General features: G+C 36.6%; 1 protein-coding gene across 3 annotated transcripts in view; it reads left to right on the top strand.

The window, feature by feature from the left end:
* The window catches only part of PDE10A (phosphodiesterase 10A), a 166,434-nt gene extending 151,672 nt beyond the window's left edge, over window positions 1-14,762 (top strand). The window contains exons 18-22 of one of the 3 annotated variants that reach the window (XM_030944702.1): window positions 973-1,145; window positions 2,260-2,371; window positions 4,146-4,226; window positions 6,288-6,376; window positions 10,727-14,762. In XM_030944702.1, the coding sequence (XP_030800562.1) occupies window positions 973-1,145; window positions 2,260-2,371; window positions 4,146-4,226; window positions 6,288-6,376; window positions 10,727-10,844 (573 nt within the window). In that variant the 3' untranslated portion in view covers window positions 10,845-14,762. The remainder of the gene's footprint in view (window positions 1-972; window positions 1,146-2,259; window positions 2,372-4,145; window positions 4,227-6,287; window positions 6,377-10,726) is intronic. The other 2 variants (XM_030944703.1, XM_030944705.1) reach the window with 2 other exon arrangements.
* The last annotated feature ends 4,430 nt before the right edge of the window (window positions 14,763-19,192 follow it).

Here is a 19,192-nt window from a genome sequence, read left to right as displayed (position 1 = left end):
AACCCAAATGCCAATTAAATGTCAAAACACCTCTGCATTTGATATATTTTAATGATTTTTTTTTCTGAATGTGCACACCTTGACATGGCTAGCTCATTCTTTCTTTTTGTCTGCTTCATCTCAACAGTAGGACGACTTTTGACAAGTTGTTTTCCAAATCTTAGAGACAGTAGATAGTCTTGACTTTTCAAAATGAGATATAGCTTCATGAGTGATCACAGTGCGTGCATATTGTCAGTTAAATGCACAGTAATACCTTGTGGAAATTGAAAAGTGATGGCAGTGGTGCATTACCAGAGCCTCCATAGCAGAAACCATTACCTTTAGTTTATGAGTCATTCAACTTAAGGTTGAACAAAGCAGCTTTTCCCTCTAAATGTTCATATATGTTAAAGTAATTAACTTTATATAGAAAATTTTGTCAGTGAATGCAGCGATTTCAGGACCATTTCATTTGGAACATTAAAACAAAAAAAGAAAATGAAAAACAAAATCATTTTGAAAACAAAGTGATTTTGTATTTTTAACTTGAGTGTTTCTTTATCCATACCGTATATTTACAGAGTATCAAAACTATGCTTAAGTGAATCAGGTACTCAGTTTACCAACTTGACTGTGCAGCCTCTGGATCAGAACTGAATCACAAGTTTCCAAGTTAACACTGTCTGGAAGTGTTGTGTCTATAGTGATTTTAAATCAAAGAAAATATTTCAATAATTTTTCTCTAGTAATACCTTGAGGCTTCAGAAGGAGCAGTCCCAAAAACAAATTGGTGGCTTAGTCATAGTTTTGTTCATGACAGTGTTTACAAAGGAAGAATAAAAATGGGAATTTCAGGCTATTAACATTTGAATTTGCAACAAAACTTGTCACTGGGCTGTAAAACTGTTGTAACCTGTCTGGTGAAGCAAAGAGTAAAATCATCTCAGAATTAGAGCTTGTGCTTTTTATTGGTTTTTTACTTTTTCATAGCTGGAAGGGCACAATGTCTTCTCCAATCTGAGCTCCAGTGAATATGAGCAAGTTCTTGAGATCATCCGGAAAGCCATCATCGCCACAGACCTTGCTCTGTATTTTGGAAACAGAAAACAACTTGAAGAGCTGCATCAGACCGGAGCATTAAACCTTAAGAACCAAACACACAGGTAAAGCAGCAAACCAGTAGTAGATCCCTATGGAATTAGTCTGGAAAGAGAAACCTTATTTTTTTAAAAAAATAATTACCTTTGAATGGTAATTTTCTTACATATGTGATCTCTAAGACCAGCAGTGTGTAAAATTACACATAAGTAACAGTAATTGCCATTGCTTTATATTTGCATTGACCATTACATGGCTGATGACTTCTTTATCTTAACTTAGGGGAAGTGCACTTTGCATTTATCAATTGATAATAATGTGTATTTGTGTATTTCCTCTGGTATATTTGTCTGTTGGTACAGTTTTAATGACTGCCATCACACTGGCATGCAGGTTAGCCAGCTCTATGCTTTTTCACATGGAATAGGCATTATTAACAAAGTTGCAGGTGTCCTTAAGGGCCATCTCAATTTCTCCATTGGGTGAAAACAAGTGACTTTAAATAAAATTGCCAGTTTTCTTTATAAAGCTTAGATTCACAAAACATAGATTTGTGCTATAAAATTGGTTAAATAGGATTTTTTTGTGTGTGCCTTATTCTAATAATGATTTTGTTCAGTTCCTGATGTTGCTCAGTTACTCTGTGAACAGGTTTGTCAGCATATAGAACAGAGTTATGCATTGGATTCTTGTTGTGTTAAAGTTTGAATTCATTCCAACAAACCAATGACAACACCTTGAGACACTCAGAAGTAGTCTTTGCTCTTTTTAGGAGCTTTTTTCTCCTCTCTTTAAAGAATAAAGAAATGCAGCAATAAGATATGTCATCTTTCTTTTTATACACTTGTACTGTATATTTAGAGAATTATAGAGAGGCATATGAGTGTTTTAACAGGCAGGCATCCTGTGCCCTTGTCTGTAGATGTGATTGTGTAGAGGATGGTCAATGAACTCTGGTTGCAAACAATGTAGGGAATACAGCAAGGGATACAGTGAACAGTCTGTGCTGTGCCTTACCAAAGAATCAAACAAATGAGGAAGAAACAATAGGTGGGAAAAAATTCATAGTGTGTATACACTGCTGCTGATTCAGCTGAGGAAGGGCAAATTAAATCTTTGCAGAGCAAACATTAATTCTTTACAAAACTTATAATTTGATGTTGTTTTATTATATTTTAGAGATAGAGTGATTGGCCTGATGATGACAGCTTGTGATCTGTGTTCTGTTACAAAGTTGTGGCCAGTTACCAGACTGACAGCAAATGATATATATGCAGAGTTCTGGGCTGAGGTATGTGTGATTCTTTTGTTTACTCTCCTTATAAACAGAAGCATCCAGGAACGAAAAACCCAACTATAAGTATTTTTCAATCAACATCTTGGTGTGCTTTTTTTGAAGAGAGTTTAATGGTGCATGTGTGTGTTCGTTGCTTACTCTGAAGTTATTTAAAGAGCTGAGTTAGCTATCTAATTTTCAGGCAGTGTTTCTTCTCTCTGTTCAAGATAATGTAGAAAGTATGTCCTAACATAAAGTGACCAAGCAACAGAACATAGAAGCAGTCACTGACTGTAGTTTTTGTAGAAATGCAAAATATGAAACCAGCTTCCAGGTCAGCTACCTCAGAACGTGCTTATAAAGATATAGTGTGAGTACAGAAAATGCTGAAGTAAATATGAAAAACATTAAATTTTTTTGAGTCTTTGTGAGCCAGATCAACAACAGTGTCTCATAGAGAACTGGGTCTTCAATACATAGAACATTACTCAACAGTTAATATGTACTGAGAATTGAAACAAGGAATTAGTAATGTAATGTAGTAGGAATGTAGTAATGTAATAATGTTCATAAATAAATATGCAGTCTCTGATGTGTCATATGCTGCAATGTAAATATCCTAATTGTTTAATTTTTAAGTGGAAGTGACTGCCCTGGGGATAAGGAATAAATTGCATAGAGCAGTTATGCAACTTTAGGAGACACAGTTGTATTTTCAGGACTACTATTGCACGTGTGTATGATAAAGTGTTTTTCTTTTCTTCTGTGTGCCCTGTGGAATCTTGCAGTGTTCCGTGGGCTTATTTGTTTTACACAGGCATAAAATAGAAACCAGGCCTGTGAAGTTGGTGTAGCATGCGTTTATTGTGAAGATTGTTACCCTGCCTGTTGCATGTTCATTATGAAATTCCAGATGTGGGCTTCGTGTTGGGTGTATTTCGTATTCACATGTTCTTGTTCTCTTAATTGTAAACAGCTCAGACTACAACAAAATATTTGAAAAATGCTGACTGTGTAAGCTCAAAGATCTAGTTCAGCACTCACTTTCTGAAATGCCTGCACTGGAAAGTGCGTGTTCTTATGAGTGGTAGAATGGAGGTATAATGTTGACACGCCTCACTGATTACATACTCAACCTTTTTGCTTATAAATTTGCTTTTGAATGCAAATCTTGTGAACTCAGTGGAGAAGGAAGGATAAAACTGATTTTCCATACTCAAAAATAGTAAAGATGGAATTATGAACATAATTGCACCAGTCCAGATGTTAATTTTTCGTAATCCAAGAATGAGTTAATAAAGATAGAGGTTGATATATATATGTGTATATATATAAATAAAAGAAAAAAATTCACCAAGAGGGTACACTGTAAATTCATCTGGTTTACTCAGCTTTACCTTGGATGCGTGAGTTGCGTTCTACTGGTCATTGTATTATGGTGCTTTAAACAGATATTTTGAAAGATGAGACTAACTGAGCAGATAGAGCAGAATAGAATGATTTCTTTTGGTTTAGTCTTCCAGTTGCTTTTTATTATGGAGGCACACTTGGAAATAAGGAAAATATGTGTACATTGACTTACAGCATCTGCTGTTTGCATTATCACTTACGTGAATGTACAAAATGAGCCTCTCCTTGTGCATTTTTCTGAGATTGCCTCAGAGTGATACCACACATTATTTTAAATTCTGGATTTTTAGATTGACATAGAGTAGAAGATGGAAATAAATTCAGGTCACAATAGTCTTGTTTTTGTTTTCTTAATCTCTCTCTCTCTACTTTTCTCCAGGGTGATGAAATGAAGAAAACAGGTATTCAACCTATTCCTATGATGGACAGAGATAAGAAAGATGAAGTCCCTCAGGGTCAAGTATGAACAACTCTCTTGTTTATACATAAAACATGTATGGAAAAAAGCATTTAATATATTAGTGAATATTGCTTTTGAAATTGGGTTATTCAGACTGCTGGATTTGATGTTATTTTTTAAAGTAGCAGGGGAAAACTTTTCAGATTTTGGTTAAATGACAATGTGTTCTTCGCTGTCATCACTTTTTCCTTTCTTTGTACTTGTAGCTCTAGCTAAGACCACAATCACCTTGAATTTTTACAAGTGTCAATAATGCTTTTTATCTGAGTAAGTGGTTCTTTCGGCCCTTAGGTAGTGTCCAAAGAAAGGTAAGAAAGATGGCGAAGGGCCTGGAGGGGAAACCTCATGAGAGGCAGCTGAGATCACTTGGTCTGTTCAGCCTGGAGAAGAGGAGACTGAGGGGAGGACCTCACAGCAGTCACAACTTCCTCATGAGGGGAAGGGGGAGAGGATGGTCCAGCCCTGATCTTTTCTCTGCAGTGACCAGTGACAGGGCACAAGGGAGTGCCCTGAATTTGTGTCAGGGAGGTTTAGGTCGGATATTAGGAAAAGGTTCTATACACAGAGGGTGGTTGGACACTGGAACAGGCTCCCCAAGGAAGTGGTCACAGCACCAGCCTGACAGAGTTCAAGAAATATTTGGACAGTGGCGTGACTCTTGGGGATGGGCCTATGCAGAGTTGGACTCGATGGTCCTTGAGGGTCCCTTCCAACTCATCATATTCTTTGATTCTGCGATTTTCATTGAGCCAGAAGGTCTACAGGGTGACTGCATCTAATGTCCTATTTTAGTTTTTGACAATTACAGAGTAATCTTTTTCCACTGAAATAAAATAGTTCCCCTTAAAAACTAGCAAACAAGAAGAAAAGATAAAATGCAAAACAAATGGGAAGAAAATGAGGCAGTACATGAAATAGTGTGGATGAGCAGACATCCCATCTGTATGTAGCCTTGCCTTCTAGCCAGCTGCAGTTTCTTTCTGTTGGTTGAACTGTAAGTACTTCATCCCTGTAAGTACTTCATCTGGCTTCATAGCTCAGAAAATGTATGTTATTTTTATTTAAAGTATGCAGAAGACTTGTTTACATAGCAGTATGGGATGAATCCTTGTGTTGATGAAAACAAGAGTTGCTCTTTAATTTCTGGATAAGGATCAAAGTTTGGACTATTAAAAAAAAGAGATATTTTGGTCATGGTACAATACATAGTATTTCACGAAAAGGCATTTAAAAATTCCGTCCAAAGGAAGGGCTCATAGTACACTATTGTAACTATCATAACAGTCTGGGATAAGTGAGGGATGTTATAATGAATCTGAATGCAATCTGTCTTCATTGATAATATATAAGTAACATTTTCTAAAAATTTCATAATGTCATGACAATTCAGCTGTGACATTGTAGCCATCACAGGCCCCTGAGCCTCTGTGAGTCAGATATCATTAAAAATGTGCTTATTTAGTTTTCCCTAAATATGATGATGGTAAAAGTGTATTGTTGAACTGCATACATGAGAAGCAACTACAAACCAACCATTGGTCACACTATACACCATTCACAAATGTGCAAAGCCCACAGCATTTTAGTACATTGAGCTATGCAAGCATATCCTGCAGGACATCAGAGCAACCCATAATCTGACCATGTTTTGTGAATGCTGCACAACCTTCCTTTTTTAAAAAATAAAATCATCACATGTATAATGTTTGCATAAATGTCTCTAACATCTCCACCTACTTCCTGCTGCCACTGACACCAAACAGGTAGACATATCCTGAACAAAAGAAATTAATCAATTGAATTATAAAAGGTTCTGTAGAAAACCTTATCTGAAGCAGCCATATCAGTCATAAAAGAAGGGCATGTAAGCAGCTTGTAATTACCAAAGATTTCACTGTTGCTGCTTATTTTAAAGTATTTGGATGTTAGAAGGAGATGCAGAAGTGTGAATAACTAATAGAAGCAGTAATTAAGTAAAGAGCTTTGAGCTGTTAGCTGGTAACTTCCAGTGTAGTAGTTTGGCAACAATTACACTATTTTTTTCATTCTTGTTTTTCATAGATTGGGTTCTACAATGCTGTAGCCATCCCATGTTACACCACCCTTGCACAGATCTTTCCTCCAACTGGGCCACTACTCCGAGCATGCAGGTGAGTAAATGTGCATAGCTGATACCTTGGTCAGGGAAAAAGCAAGAGTGCTTTGCAAATTTGTCTGGAAATACAGATTTTTAATTTTAGAAGTTGCATGAATATTAACAGGGATACACATCATCTCACATTAATCTATCCAGAAACCCAGAGGTGATAACTACTGTCAGGGGCTATCCACTGTAGATGTACAGACCCAGCTGATTAAAACATGTTAGATGCCAAGAGCATTTAGAGAGAAACAGTTCAGTGTTTGTGCATCCCTGTCTGCACTGGCTCAGTGTAATTTCCCTCTGTGTCCTTTTTACTTCAATGAGGTTCCCACAACAAAAATTAGCTAGTATTCTCTTTACTTAAAAAATGTGTGTTTAGCATGTGTTTTTATTTCATATCAGATAATTTCTATTAAAAACCAGAAAAAGAAATATCCAGAAAATATTCAGTAGTTGAGAGCATAGGAGTAGTAACACTGAGGTATGGGAGAAGCAGATGTAACTTTCTCCTATAACACAGTGGGTATGGAGCTTGGGTTGTTCTGGAAAAGAGACAAGAGTCCTTTACCTCTTGGCTGCTTCTCCACTTGAATGATGGTGGATTGCTTTGTAGGTAGTTCTGTCCCGTAATTATATCCTGGGCCTTAGCAATCTTTCCTGACAAAAAGTTTGCTGAAACCAGTGAATGCTTCATGAAAATTTTCAGGTTAATCCATATTTTCTAGAAAACCCCAGATGTTCCATAAAATGTCTGCCATCTCTAGTCATGTCGAGTGGTTAAAGGTCTATTTTTCTACGCTCTTAGAGTACTCTCTCATATTTTTTGTTATGTTGTGGTCCCTAAATTCTATCTTACATTGAACTTTTTCTTTGTCCTGTATGACCTCCTTTTGTGGATCTTGTGGACTAAATTATTTCTGTTAAGTAACAGACAAATGCCTTGAAATTAATGTAGTAGTTAGCAAAACAATTTCTTTCACACACAAGCACTTTTCCATATAGCTGTGAGAAGAATATGTAGGTCTGTGTCAATGGTACAGAGGACCACCTTATGAAAACAGTGAGTATCTAGGAGCCATCATTAATAGTCAGCTGCCTCTAAGGTACCTCTCCTGGGCATGGCTATGCAACCCTTAGATGGATATGGAAGGAATATTCAGGAGGATTGGAAACTATACCTCTGTAGTTTTTACATGAATGGGGCTACAGCTGGAATTTTGTTTAGTGTCCATGCTTTAAGAAGAGTAGATAAAGACATCAACTGTTGGGAGAATGTAAAGAGCTGAAGGAATGTTTTGAGATCTTAGTAGAGAGAGACTAAACAATATATTTGGTTTATTGAAGAAAATTATAGAATCTCAAAATGGTTTGGGTTAGAAGATCCCTTGGAAGAGATCATCTAGTTCAGTCTTCCCTCTGTGGGAATGGACATCGTCTGCTAGAACAGGGCCCAGAGCTTCATCCAACCTGGCCTTGAACATTTCCAAGGATATGTCATCCACAGCTTCTCTGGACAAAGTTTTTCCAATGCCTCACCCTCCTCACAGTAAAGACTTGATCAAAATCAAATTTTTATAACACTTAATGGAAACTGGGCCTTAGAGAGGCTAGGTGGAGTGCTTAAGACTGCACAGTATACTTTACAGGAGCAGCAATCTTGGAAGACACATCTCTTTTGATTTCTGGCCATGTGGGTATCCCAATGACGCTTATTTGCAAAAGTGGCCTGTTTTACTTGGTGGTTCATCTTTTAGAACTCGGATGAGGATATTTAAAATTGATTTGTGGATATCAAACACCCGTGTAAGCATGTGCTCTAGATAAAGGTTCTCCCTAATTCTGAAGGTCAAGCATGAATATCTTTTCAAGAGCTGGTTTCTCTGTAGAAGTTGTGATGTCTGAAGTAAAAGCAATCAGACTCCTGGCAGACATTATATGATTTTTTTACATTCCAGGAATTATGTTTGTTGTTTGTAATTCAAATTGTTATAATGGTACTTCTGAAAGCTACACTGGCACAGTCTTCACACAGGATAGAGCTCTGGACAGACAGCTCCCTGTCTTGCTGTTGTGTGTTCTTTAATTTAGATTGTGCTAATGCAGAACTGAAGTGTAGATGAGTAGATAAAGCCTCTGCAGGACTAAAGAGCTTCTTGAAAATCCACACCCTGGCATAAAGTCTTCTGAGGAGCAGTTTGGTATTTTTATCTTAACCTTGAAATTATCCTCTGCTTTTTCTTTGAAGAGAATGAAGAGGAAGTTTGAGGGTTAAGACTTGGAGATGGAGAAGAGGAAATCAGAACACAGATATAATTTCAGGTGCCCAGTTAGAAAAAATTGATGTTATTGCAGGGTCTAGAATATTCCAGAATGTTTCAAATGGCTGATTTTGCTCTACATTTTTGTTTTTCCTTTATTTTTGATGGGTAACTGTTATTTGGTGTGATCAGAGGGAAACAGCCTCGTTTTTGTTTGGTGTTTCCTTAGTTGCTGACTGAACCAATTTTGATATCACCTCTTCACCAGCAGGACTCATTCTTGAACACAATATTTAAGCTGCTGTGTCCTTGTGTTCTTTGAAACTCAGACACCAGCTCCAAATAATAGGCAGCAAAAGCAGCCAAGACTGCATGTCAGCATCAAGGCTTTTATTTTTAGAACCTCTGGGCATTTGTTACAGACATTAGGAGCCAGGGCTTCATTGGAGCTCAAAGGCAAATGAATCGCATTATCTATACCTTACCAAAAAAAGAAAAAAAGCATTCAGCACTGGTTTTCCATAAAGTAAGGTAGTCTAGAAGGTTTTCATGTCTGGTAATTTATTCCACATTTTTAAATGTTTTCCTTGTCATCCTGTGTAGATCAAAGCTATTAGACCACCTGTGTTACATGCATTAGCCATGTACTCAGTAGGTCTACAAAAGTATAAATACACGGTAGTGTATTTATTTGGAGGATGACGTGGGTTTTTTCCCCCCCCTTTATTTCAGACCATATAATTTGAAACTATTTTGCTTGTGCTTTTGGGTCTCTCAATTCTTAATGAAATTTATATAATTTTAAAATATTTTGGCTGCAATTCTCATTACTTTCCCAGGTCCAGGAAGGAGACAGTGATGGTTCATTTTTTCTGATCCTTAGTGCCTGATTATATTAGCTGAGGCTCAATGCCATGTTAATGCTGGCTTCATAACTTGGAGCTGGCCTGAAGCACTAGCAGAGCATTTTCCTGCAGAAAATGGTGTAGGGGTTACCCTAGAGAGCACCAGCCTTCTTTGGTAGACTTCATCAGATCATGTCTTCCACCACCCCCAGAAAGTGCAATGTTTTCTCCTCTTAGCTGTATGCTGTGCTTTCAGATTATTTACTGTTTTAGCAAATGTTTTGACAAGGCTGTGACATAAGAATCAGAAGAGCTCTGCCACATAAATTCCAATGTAATATCATGGTATGACACATCATGGGAGACCTTCTAGTACTGTTGCCATCCTGTTTGTTTACCAAAGGCATCTAAGAACTGTTGCTTTAGTAATTAGGGATCTGACAGGATGAAGGTGAAACATTTGGGTTTGCTGTCTGTCTGTGTTTGAAAACTGAATGCTGAGATTTGGCCATTGGTTGCAAGGCCAATCTTCAACACAGACTTCCCAATCACTAGAGTTGTACTGGTACTGGTGCACAGCAAGTAAGACTATGGGTTTGTACCCCCTTCAGATCGTTAGAACATTACCAGCTTGATTTCTCATCATTTCATGGCTTATGAACAATTTTGGACTTCAGGATTGGCCAGGCTGTGAGGCACTAAAAGACATTTGTATCTCAAGGAAGGGGTACCCTTTAAATGTAGTAGACGGATAATATGATTATAACAACAGTAGTTGAAAACTGATACTACGATCGTGGCGTGCAACATTTTATATACTGTCAGGCAGCCCTTTTGCAGGAGTTTCCGAAAGCTTAATCTGCTCCTGTGCTCCAGAGTCTGTGTTTCAGAGTCTCTGCAGTCTTGTCTCTCTTGGGTCACAGCTGGGCTTTCCTGCAGCCATGAGGGCTATAAATTTGTCCTGGAAGCAGGTCGTAGCCTCTCGCTTCAGGGCTTGCCTTGGGGAAGGAAGGTGTACTGTAGGCTAGGATAGAGTTGACATGGATATGAGTCATACAGAATTACAAAATAGGATAGCTGAAGGCTGAAATAATGTCTAGATGATAAAAGCTTGGTGACATACAGGTACTAACTTAAATATACTTAGGTAAATATAAATCTCAAAGTATAGTACAGCAGACATTACTGTGAGGAAGAAATAAATCCCAGTCAACTTATGAACAGTGTCTTACCTTCAATTTTTTGCATCTCCAGGGACAATCTTAACCAATGGGAGAAAGTAACGAGAGGTGAGGAAGCCTCTATATGGATTTCTTCTCAATCCCTTGCTCCTGGGACCTCAGATTCTCTTCCTGTGAAGATTGATGACTGAACAGCAGCAACAGATTGCTTTAACCTGAAAAGCACCCCTTCTTGTTTTGGGGATTGTTTTTTGTTTTGTTTCATTTTTATTTGAGAAAGAAAAAGGAAAAAAAGGAAAAAGGAAAGCTGCAAAATGCTAAGAAGTAGACCTGCCTAGGAAGGTAACACCCATGGAGTTACCTCAACTAAATGACTCTGGCAGCCAATCTCCTGATCTACACCGGTGACACAATGTAAGCAGAGGGAAAATGACAACCCAGATGTTTTGGAGTCAGCTATCGGAAGAGAACTTAAAACTTGTGAATATAAAAGACTGGCCTTATCTCATGGGCTACATTGCTGAGGCCTTAATTTAAAACTGATGGGGGTGGGGGGGAATCTTATGGGGTACTTCTAAATTGTATCTTTCTAGTAAGGGTTTCAATGGTACTTTTATTATACCGTACTGTGGCTGGCTTTAACACCAGTGTCACTTGGGAGTTCTTGGCTATAAATAGAACAATATACCCATTGCTATTGTGAATGTTTATGTGTGATCTACTTGTAATCAGTTTGAACTCCAGCAGAATCCTTGGAGACTATAATTATGCTTAGGTTACGGTGAATTCTCTTGCTGCAAACTAAAGGAAAACCAACATTCAGGTTAAAGTTTTAAAGTACTTCATTTAAGCATCATGATGCCAATTGTCTATCACTCACAAGGGAAATGTTGATAGAACTAGTGATGGTGCTTTGTTCTTTAGGATGTTTTTTGAAACTAGACAACTCCTCCATTAAAACACTGGAAGTACTGGTTAATTATCCCCAATATAAGAGGGAGTTTCAGGTTGGAGTTTTTGTATCCATAGTGACAGAAATATTGGATAAAATTTAAATGTGACAGCAAAGATTTCCTTGCCTAGCTCACAGTTAAGTAAAGTCATCATTTTTATTTCTACCTGCTGAGCTGTATTTTAAAAGGTATTGGAGACATACCTGAAGTATGCTATCTGCTGGGAAGACAAGCCTTGTCAGAGAAGTCAGGTCTGATAAGAGGGATTGTGGTACCATCATAATAAATCAAAAATGTTTTTTGTATTGACTAGCTTTTGTGTTGCACAGTAACACTGCATGTCTTCAACTGCTTTTTTCCCCCATCCCAAGATGAGTGAAATTAGGAAACTTCTCCATTTGTCTGTTTTTTTCCCCTAGTTAGAGAAATTTCCAAGTTTAGAAATGCCTTTCTTAGTGAAAGAATAGCTGACTGAAGAAAAGTACACTAAATGGTGTGTTTACAGTTCTGTGCTGACTTAGGCCTCAGCCTTACAAACTTATGCACAGACTTACATGTAATGCCACTCTTATAAATTTAGTGCAATTGTACAGAATATGTTTCACAACACTTAATTTGCCTTTGTCTTTCTCTTAAAAGTAATGAGAAAAAAAAATCATCATAGTGATCCACACAGTAGGTGAAAACACAGTCTTTTCATACCTTTCACATACAGCCTATACTGCATTATGTGCTTTTTCACAGATAATGCACTCTTGTGGAGGTTCCATGATACCATAGCCATTGTGTAACTGCAACACAATTGTAACAGTAGTGACCTAAAGACAGAACACAGGTTCTCTTTTTCCATCTCCTGTCTTTTGGGCTCTGTTGCTCTAATAGGCATGCCAGCTTTTGGGTTTCATGTGAACAACTTGGCCTCTTGAGTTTTGCCTTCTGTTATGGTCGAGCACATGCCAGTATCTGTTTATGTGCACAGTGCGTGATCCGTAGTCGCATTATGTATAAATGCACCTAAGCCTTTGCTGTACATAGAGATCCCACAGGCTGAGAATTCAGTATGAAGTTATCTTATTTGTGTGATGCATGTTACCTAGCAACAGCCCCATAATTTTTTTTTTTTTTTTTAGTTTACCTTACCAATTCTAAGTGCAGAAATTCTTTGGTAATCACAGCAAACTGGTTTGGAATTGAAAAAGAACAAAAACAAAAAAAGAAAAACATGGCAGGAAAAAATTACACCAAAGTAGAATGAATAATATCTCATGCTGTGTCCTCTACTTTACTCCTTAGCCATTCTGTTTCAGCTAAATAATGCAGATACACCCTTTTGTCCACTAAGAGTACTTCTGAGATAGAATCTGTGATTCCTAATTTACATGGAAATTATCTAACTCTATGCTGACTACAAAAATGCTCTTTGAAATTCAGATACCCCAACAACTGGATGGAGTATTTTTCTTTGCAGGTTAAGTATATTTGCTTAAGCATATTTGCATTAAATATATTTGCCATTATTTTCTCTTTCCTTTCCATTTAAAAATGCTGATCTTAAAAGCATTGCAAAAATATTCCTTATCACACTTGATCTGTGTGTAAGGAAAGCTTTTCACTCATCTTTTACTCACTGACAGTAAAGATAACTTTACTAGTTCTGTTTCCTGCCATTAAAAAGGTTTGGCAGTATCACACACTGTTATGTTTTCAAGTTTGTAAGTACTGATAGAGGGCACGTCTCCATGGCAAATTTGTCAAATTGGCACTAAGTTGTTCTATTAATGTCACAAGTGAATCAGCAACTGTTTCTGTTATAGAACTATCCAAACCACATAAAATATGTTTGCTATAGTATAATTTCTATTAGAATTTTAAAAAAATTGGCTCCAGTGGCTTTTGGTTTGATCTCCTGGTGTGCAAAAAGGAGAAAGTTAATGGCAAAATAGTACTCCTTGTTAGGACCTAGGCCAAAAAAAAAGTCATCATGGGCTGTTTTATTTAAGCAAATGTAGTCTGTCTTAGCATCTACAGAGTACAGATTCATATGTGTAAATATTTAAAAAAAAAATATTTGTACCTGCACTTCCAAAATCAAACCCACCAAAAGTTAGAACTTTGGAGCTGCATTTGAATTTCATGGATCAAAGACATGTTGAGATTTAATTGTTCAAAGTTCTGGACTCAAACTCACAATTGATTAAGACACCTAGGTTTGTAAGACATCTGACTCATTAAGTTAAATTGTCAAAAGTCACTCCTCCTTGCATTTTTATCCTACTAAAGCTTATTTTGCCCAAAAGAATGCATAAAAAGCTTAACATGTCTTTCCTTTCATAGAAGTGTTAGATTTTATATTCTTAGAATTGCATTTTGCTTGATAATAATTCCAGCTGCTTTTCCCTCCTACATCGAGTAAAGGTAGAAACACTGTTTGAAGCTGTAACTGAGCGTTTCTAGTGTATTATGAAAATGTGTCTGAAAGGTATGCACTAAGCGAGAAAAATAGTTGACATAGCATGATACTCATCTGAAATGTTGCATATTTTATTACAGCATGACAAATTCCATTGTTACAGTTAATTTATGAATTTTGCATGGTTTTGCAATATTCTACTATAATGGTTCTACTCATGAGAGTAATTTTTTTTCGATAAGTAATCATTAGAAAAATGAAATGGGTTTTTATCTGGAATATATGATCAAGCATATTGAATTGGAGCGGACATGCAGAGTGGAATTTATCTTTTTATGTGACACAGATTTCTTTCCTGTGTGTCAACTTAAAACAGTGTGATCAGTTTGCTGTGACTGCACTTAGAGCATATAGTGTTAAAATTGTAGGAGTAGCAAAAAGCACTGTTCATGTTAAAAAATAGAGATTATTAGATGCTTAAATCAATCATGACCCTCTTGAAATAATGCATTTGCCTCAAACACTGTGATATTGGACCAGTTCTGTGAAGTGGAACAATTAATTTATTAATTCTAAATACAGAAAAGGCTTTCTGCACACTACTACAAAGAAGTTAATGTTCAAACTTTAGGTTCTTATATCCCAATCTAGCAAAGGCACATCATAACTTTTGTTTGCTTTCTGACCAAAAACTGTGCTCGATTGTAATACGGGTGTATACTCTGTCAAATAAACCTAAAATAACGGACTGCTTTCTAGGGTAGATCAAACTGATTTGTAGAGTAGTTTCATAAATATTCCAAATTCAGGTTGGGCTGTAATGTGGAGAAGAAAGAACTTCAAGGTAACAACATTCAACTTTACTACATTTAGTGAGCTGAAAAATTTGTTTTATATATATATATATTTACACACACACACATATATATATATATGATACATATAAACTATCTTTGTAAAAATATGCAAGTGCAATAATTTAAAGAGGTCTTAACTTTGCATTTATAAATTATAAATACTGTACATGGTGTGTAATTTTTTTCATGTATTCATTTGCAGTCTTTGTATTTAAAAAACAAACCTAAACCTTTACTATTACGTTTGTACAATAGAACAGTAAGCATTTATTATGATATAGTTAAGTTGTAAATAAATTCACAAACCAAACAGCCAGTACATATGCATATATGGGTGTCCTATTGTGAAACCTGTTTTTGCTTTTACTGCTGGCTTTAGCACAGCAAGAAGACTTCTGTGGATATGTAATTATACATATAAATATATGTATGATACATAAAATATATTTAGAAATGTTCATAATTTTAATGGATATATCTATACATATACTTTGGTGTGAATATTACTGAATACAGAGTTTTTTACTATTATTTTTCATGTTTATTTTTGCTATTATTGGGAGTACAAGTGAGGGATGGGAATGTGTGTGCATATATGTGTGTTGTGTTTATACCACAAGTAAAACACAGCACAAAGTGATTCAAAATACAATGGAGTCTTTTGAATAGGCAGTGCTTGTTGTTCCCTGTATTTGCAGTTTCCTGCTTAAGGTATGTTTTCCCAACATAAGACTCTTTTAAAATATAGTTTTATCACCTATTGCAGGTTCACTTTGTCACAAACTGCAAAGGGATCTTCTTTTCTGTTTGCCCTCCTGCTGCCAGGAGCTTACCTTGCTGTTGATGGACAACTTCCATGTAGATCTTTGCTTTGCCACTGTCTAATGTCAGTGCAGCTGATGCAGGATAATTTGCTACCTTTGGGAATTATTGAGATACTTAGATGCTGAATTGTAAAAAAAATAATCCTGCACCCAAATTTGTAAGGTCTAGTCCAAAGCAATATTGGTCTTTAACAGCTGCCAGTATCCTGAAAATGCAAGGTAGGTTTGGAGAACTGTAAAGCAAAATTCTGAGCAACACATTAGAAATGAAATTGAAAAATAGCTGAAAAAAATAAGGGAGAAAATTAAATCTATGTATTTCTCCACTTACTATATACTCTTGTGACCAGTCCTTCCAGAAAGCTCTGTTTGCTGCAAGGGCCAGCTTTTGTGCTGAGAGAGAAAATGCACTGGAATTTAATGATTTTTATAGGGTTTGTTCATTAAATTTGAAACTTTCTGAATTATTTTGACGGAAAGGCAATAGAAGAGGAATGTTTCTCTAAATACAATTAATACTTTCCACTTTTTTCTGTATAGTTGGCAAGGGTCTATAGGCTGACGTCAATTAATGACTTTCTGGACAAGATTTTAAAATTGGTGGCAGTCAATCACATGCCTTTTTATATTTTTTTGCTTGTTGTGCAGACTTAGTTCTTGTAGCAGAGCATGGTGCTTTGCTGTTGGTGGTCACTGTCCATTTGGGGTGCTTTCCGTAGCATTTTAAGCCCTTTGACATTGAAGAATGTAATCAGAAACATACAAAAATCAAGCCTGGGTATATTCCCTTGCAGATAATGGAAAATATAAATGTAAAAGTACGTTAACTTAAGCTTATTGGTATTTGTAGAGGAAATGAATATTTCTGTTGGTCTTGAGGAAGTTTGAATTTGGCTTATTTGAAAGTATCCAAGAGCTCTAGGATAGAAATATCAATGGTTTTCACCTGCTCAATGAGTATTGGAGATTACATTGTTGTACTTATTTTGCTGATGATTACTAAGGGCAAAGTTCCCTTTCCTCAATCCATAGTCTGTCTTCCTGAGGTTGGGGAGAAAAGCTTTTTGCAGTGTGTTTCAGTAGCACTCTGGAAGAGCTGCCTGTGTCACAGGAGCTGATTACAAAGATGAAGATCTTTGTCTCTGGGTCAAGCATGAGTTACAGAGAAGTGCGTTAGAAGGTAGCTGATGTGTGCATTATATCTGTTGTTTAAATGTCTAAAAGAAAGGAGAAATCTCACACTCCAGAAATATGAAAAGAATGAATTATAGCAGATAAAGTTTGGGGGTTTTTTGTTTGTTTGTTTGTTTTGGGGTTTTTTTTTGTAACATTGCTGATGGGACTAAATGGTTTTCACCATATCATCTGTTAACATGCAGCTGGCATTAATAGTTTTTCTTTTTTACAGCATTGCAAGCCCTGTGAATACAGGTGAGAATATGTCTGTAGTGTTCCTTCTGTTCCTTTAGCTGTGTTTCTGCTGCTTTTAGAAACAGCATCAGTTGTTAATATGTACTACTCCATTAGCCCATTAGAAATGAAAAAAATAAGGCTTTTAAAATTAAAAAAAAAAATTTAAAACCCCAAAAGCAAATAAAGTAAAAAAAGAGAAGGAATAAAAGACCAAAAACCTTTTGGAAGCACCTAAGAGAGTTAGTAGCTGTAAGAAGCCTCTGAAAATTTTAGCATTGTAGTAGTGCTACTACTGCACGAGCAGTAATGAATGTGGTACAGTGACAAACATGGATAGTTTTGATGAACAAGTTCATCATAAAGAATAGAAGTGGTATGTTGGGTAATGTTAATTTCCAGCTAGTGAAGTCCAAGTTGTTTTCTGATACTGTTTTGTGGAAAGAAAAGCATATTCAATATCAGTATGTAAAATAATGTATTTTACTTCTTGAGACAAAAGGAAAGCCACCTTGATGAAAAGAAAATATAGTTTCTCACTTGAGTAGTGTGGGAAAAAGGCCAGCAAATGTGCTTTTCTTCTGAACATGAAAATGTACTGATGGTGGAGGAGAAGAGTATTTTCAGTTCGCTTGGAAAGACAGTGGAAATCTGTTACAATGCTACTTACGGACTTGAAGGAACAAAATTGTTCTGTGACAGATTTCCATTGTAGCCTTGTGCAAGTTGCCAGACACTGGATGGTTTGGGGTCCTTTTCAATTTATTTAAGCCTCTAAACACTTTCCTTTTTGCGTGTTATGTATATTGGTAAGTACCCTGGCTGCATGCAGTTCAGAATTCAAAATATATGTAGAGAAAGATATTTACTTTCCTGTCAGGTGGGGACAAATATCACAGCGCTGTGATGCCTTCAGGTATGCTGCTGATGAGTGCTTCCTTTTTCATTTTCTCTGGATGTGGGGGGAGGATTAAGAAATCACACTGAAAGCTTTCAAGCTTGCATAAATGGCTGCACCTTTAACGTCTGAGCTGCTGCAGTGACATATAATCTTAAAAAAATTCAAAGTCCTATAACTAAACACTGTAGCAAATTTTGGTTTAAATTTTTACTGACTTCTATTTGAGTATCAATGGCAAATTGCTTTGGGTACCACACCTGTGTGGTTCTTGTTCTGCAGTCACTTTACAGGTCCTGTTCCAGAGCTGCTGGTAAAAACAATTATTTGAATCCTTTAAACTATCTAAATCGGCTCCAGTCATGAGACAACTTCCTATTTTCCTCCTTTTTACTTTCTGGTTTTTTGTGCTATAAACTTTGTGGTAAAGCAATATCTTTTTGGGTTTTTTTTTTTTTTCTGTCCCCTTTGAGGACTGCATGAGTAGAACAGACTGCCATCTCTACAGCATTTTCTATCCTCTCAATTTCTCTGAGCTGAATTTATTCCCAGTGATTGGAAATTAAAAGTGTAAAGCTTTTCTGCAGGGCTGTGTTTCCAAAGTTTATGTAAAGTACAGAGAACAGTGTCTACTGAAGACTGAGTTAATAGGCTGGAATTTGCAAAGGAGATCCTAATTTCTTCCTATCCTGAGACAAATAATTTGCATCCAGTATTTCATACCTGAAAGGCTTGGAATGAAGTGAGTGCTGTGCCATATGAGAGTAAGGTGAGGGCTGACAGGATATGAAAGATGGGCTATGCACATAGAGAAGCCACTGATCAGCCTAAACTAAGGAGGAGGGTCTGAAATCTCAGCTCCCCAGTCTTCCTGCACAGTAAATTTTCCTGTGAATTGCATAAGGCCCTCATGCAGAATCACTGTCTGCATCATAGAAGCATCATGCAATGCTTATCAAAAGCTTTCTGAAATGCTTCAGATGGTGTCTTCATGTTGGCATAGATTAAATGAACGTGTTTGGGAATCCTGGTACTTTCTTTTCAAGCTGAAGCTGTATTATGAACCTTTTTAGGAAGTGACAAGAAAGGACTACAGGGTGAATTCGAGATGGTTTTTCATTTACAAAACCTTGACACAAGCCTGTGCCATAGATCAAGCCTTTGTGTATCTTATTCCTTATGCTGCT

The sequence above is a fragment of the Camarhynchus parvulus genome, chromosome 3, assembly GCF_901933205.1.
Source record: "Camarhynchus parvulus chromosome 3, STF_HiC, whole genome shotgun sequence".
Lineage (NCBI taxonomy): Eukaryota > Metazoa > Chordata > Aves > Passeriformes > Thraupidae > Camarhynchus > Camarhynchus parvulus.
This window is presented reverse-complemented; position numbering and strand designations above follow the sequence as displayed.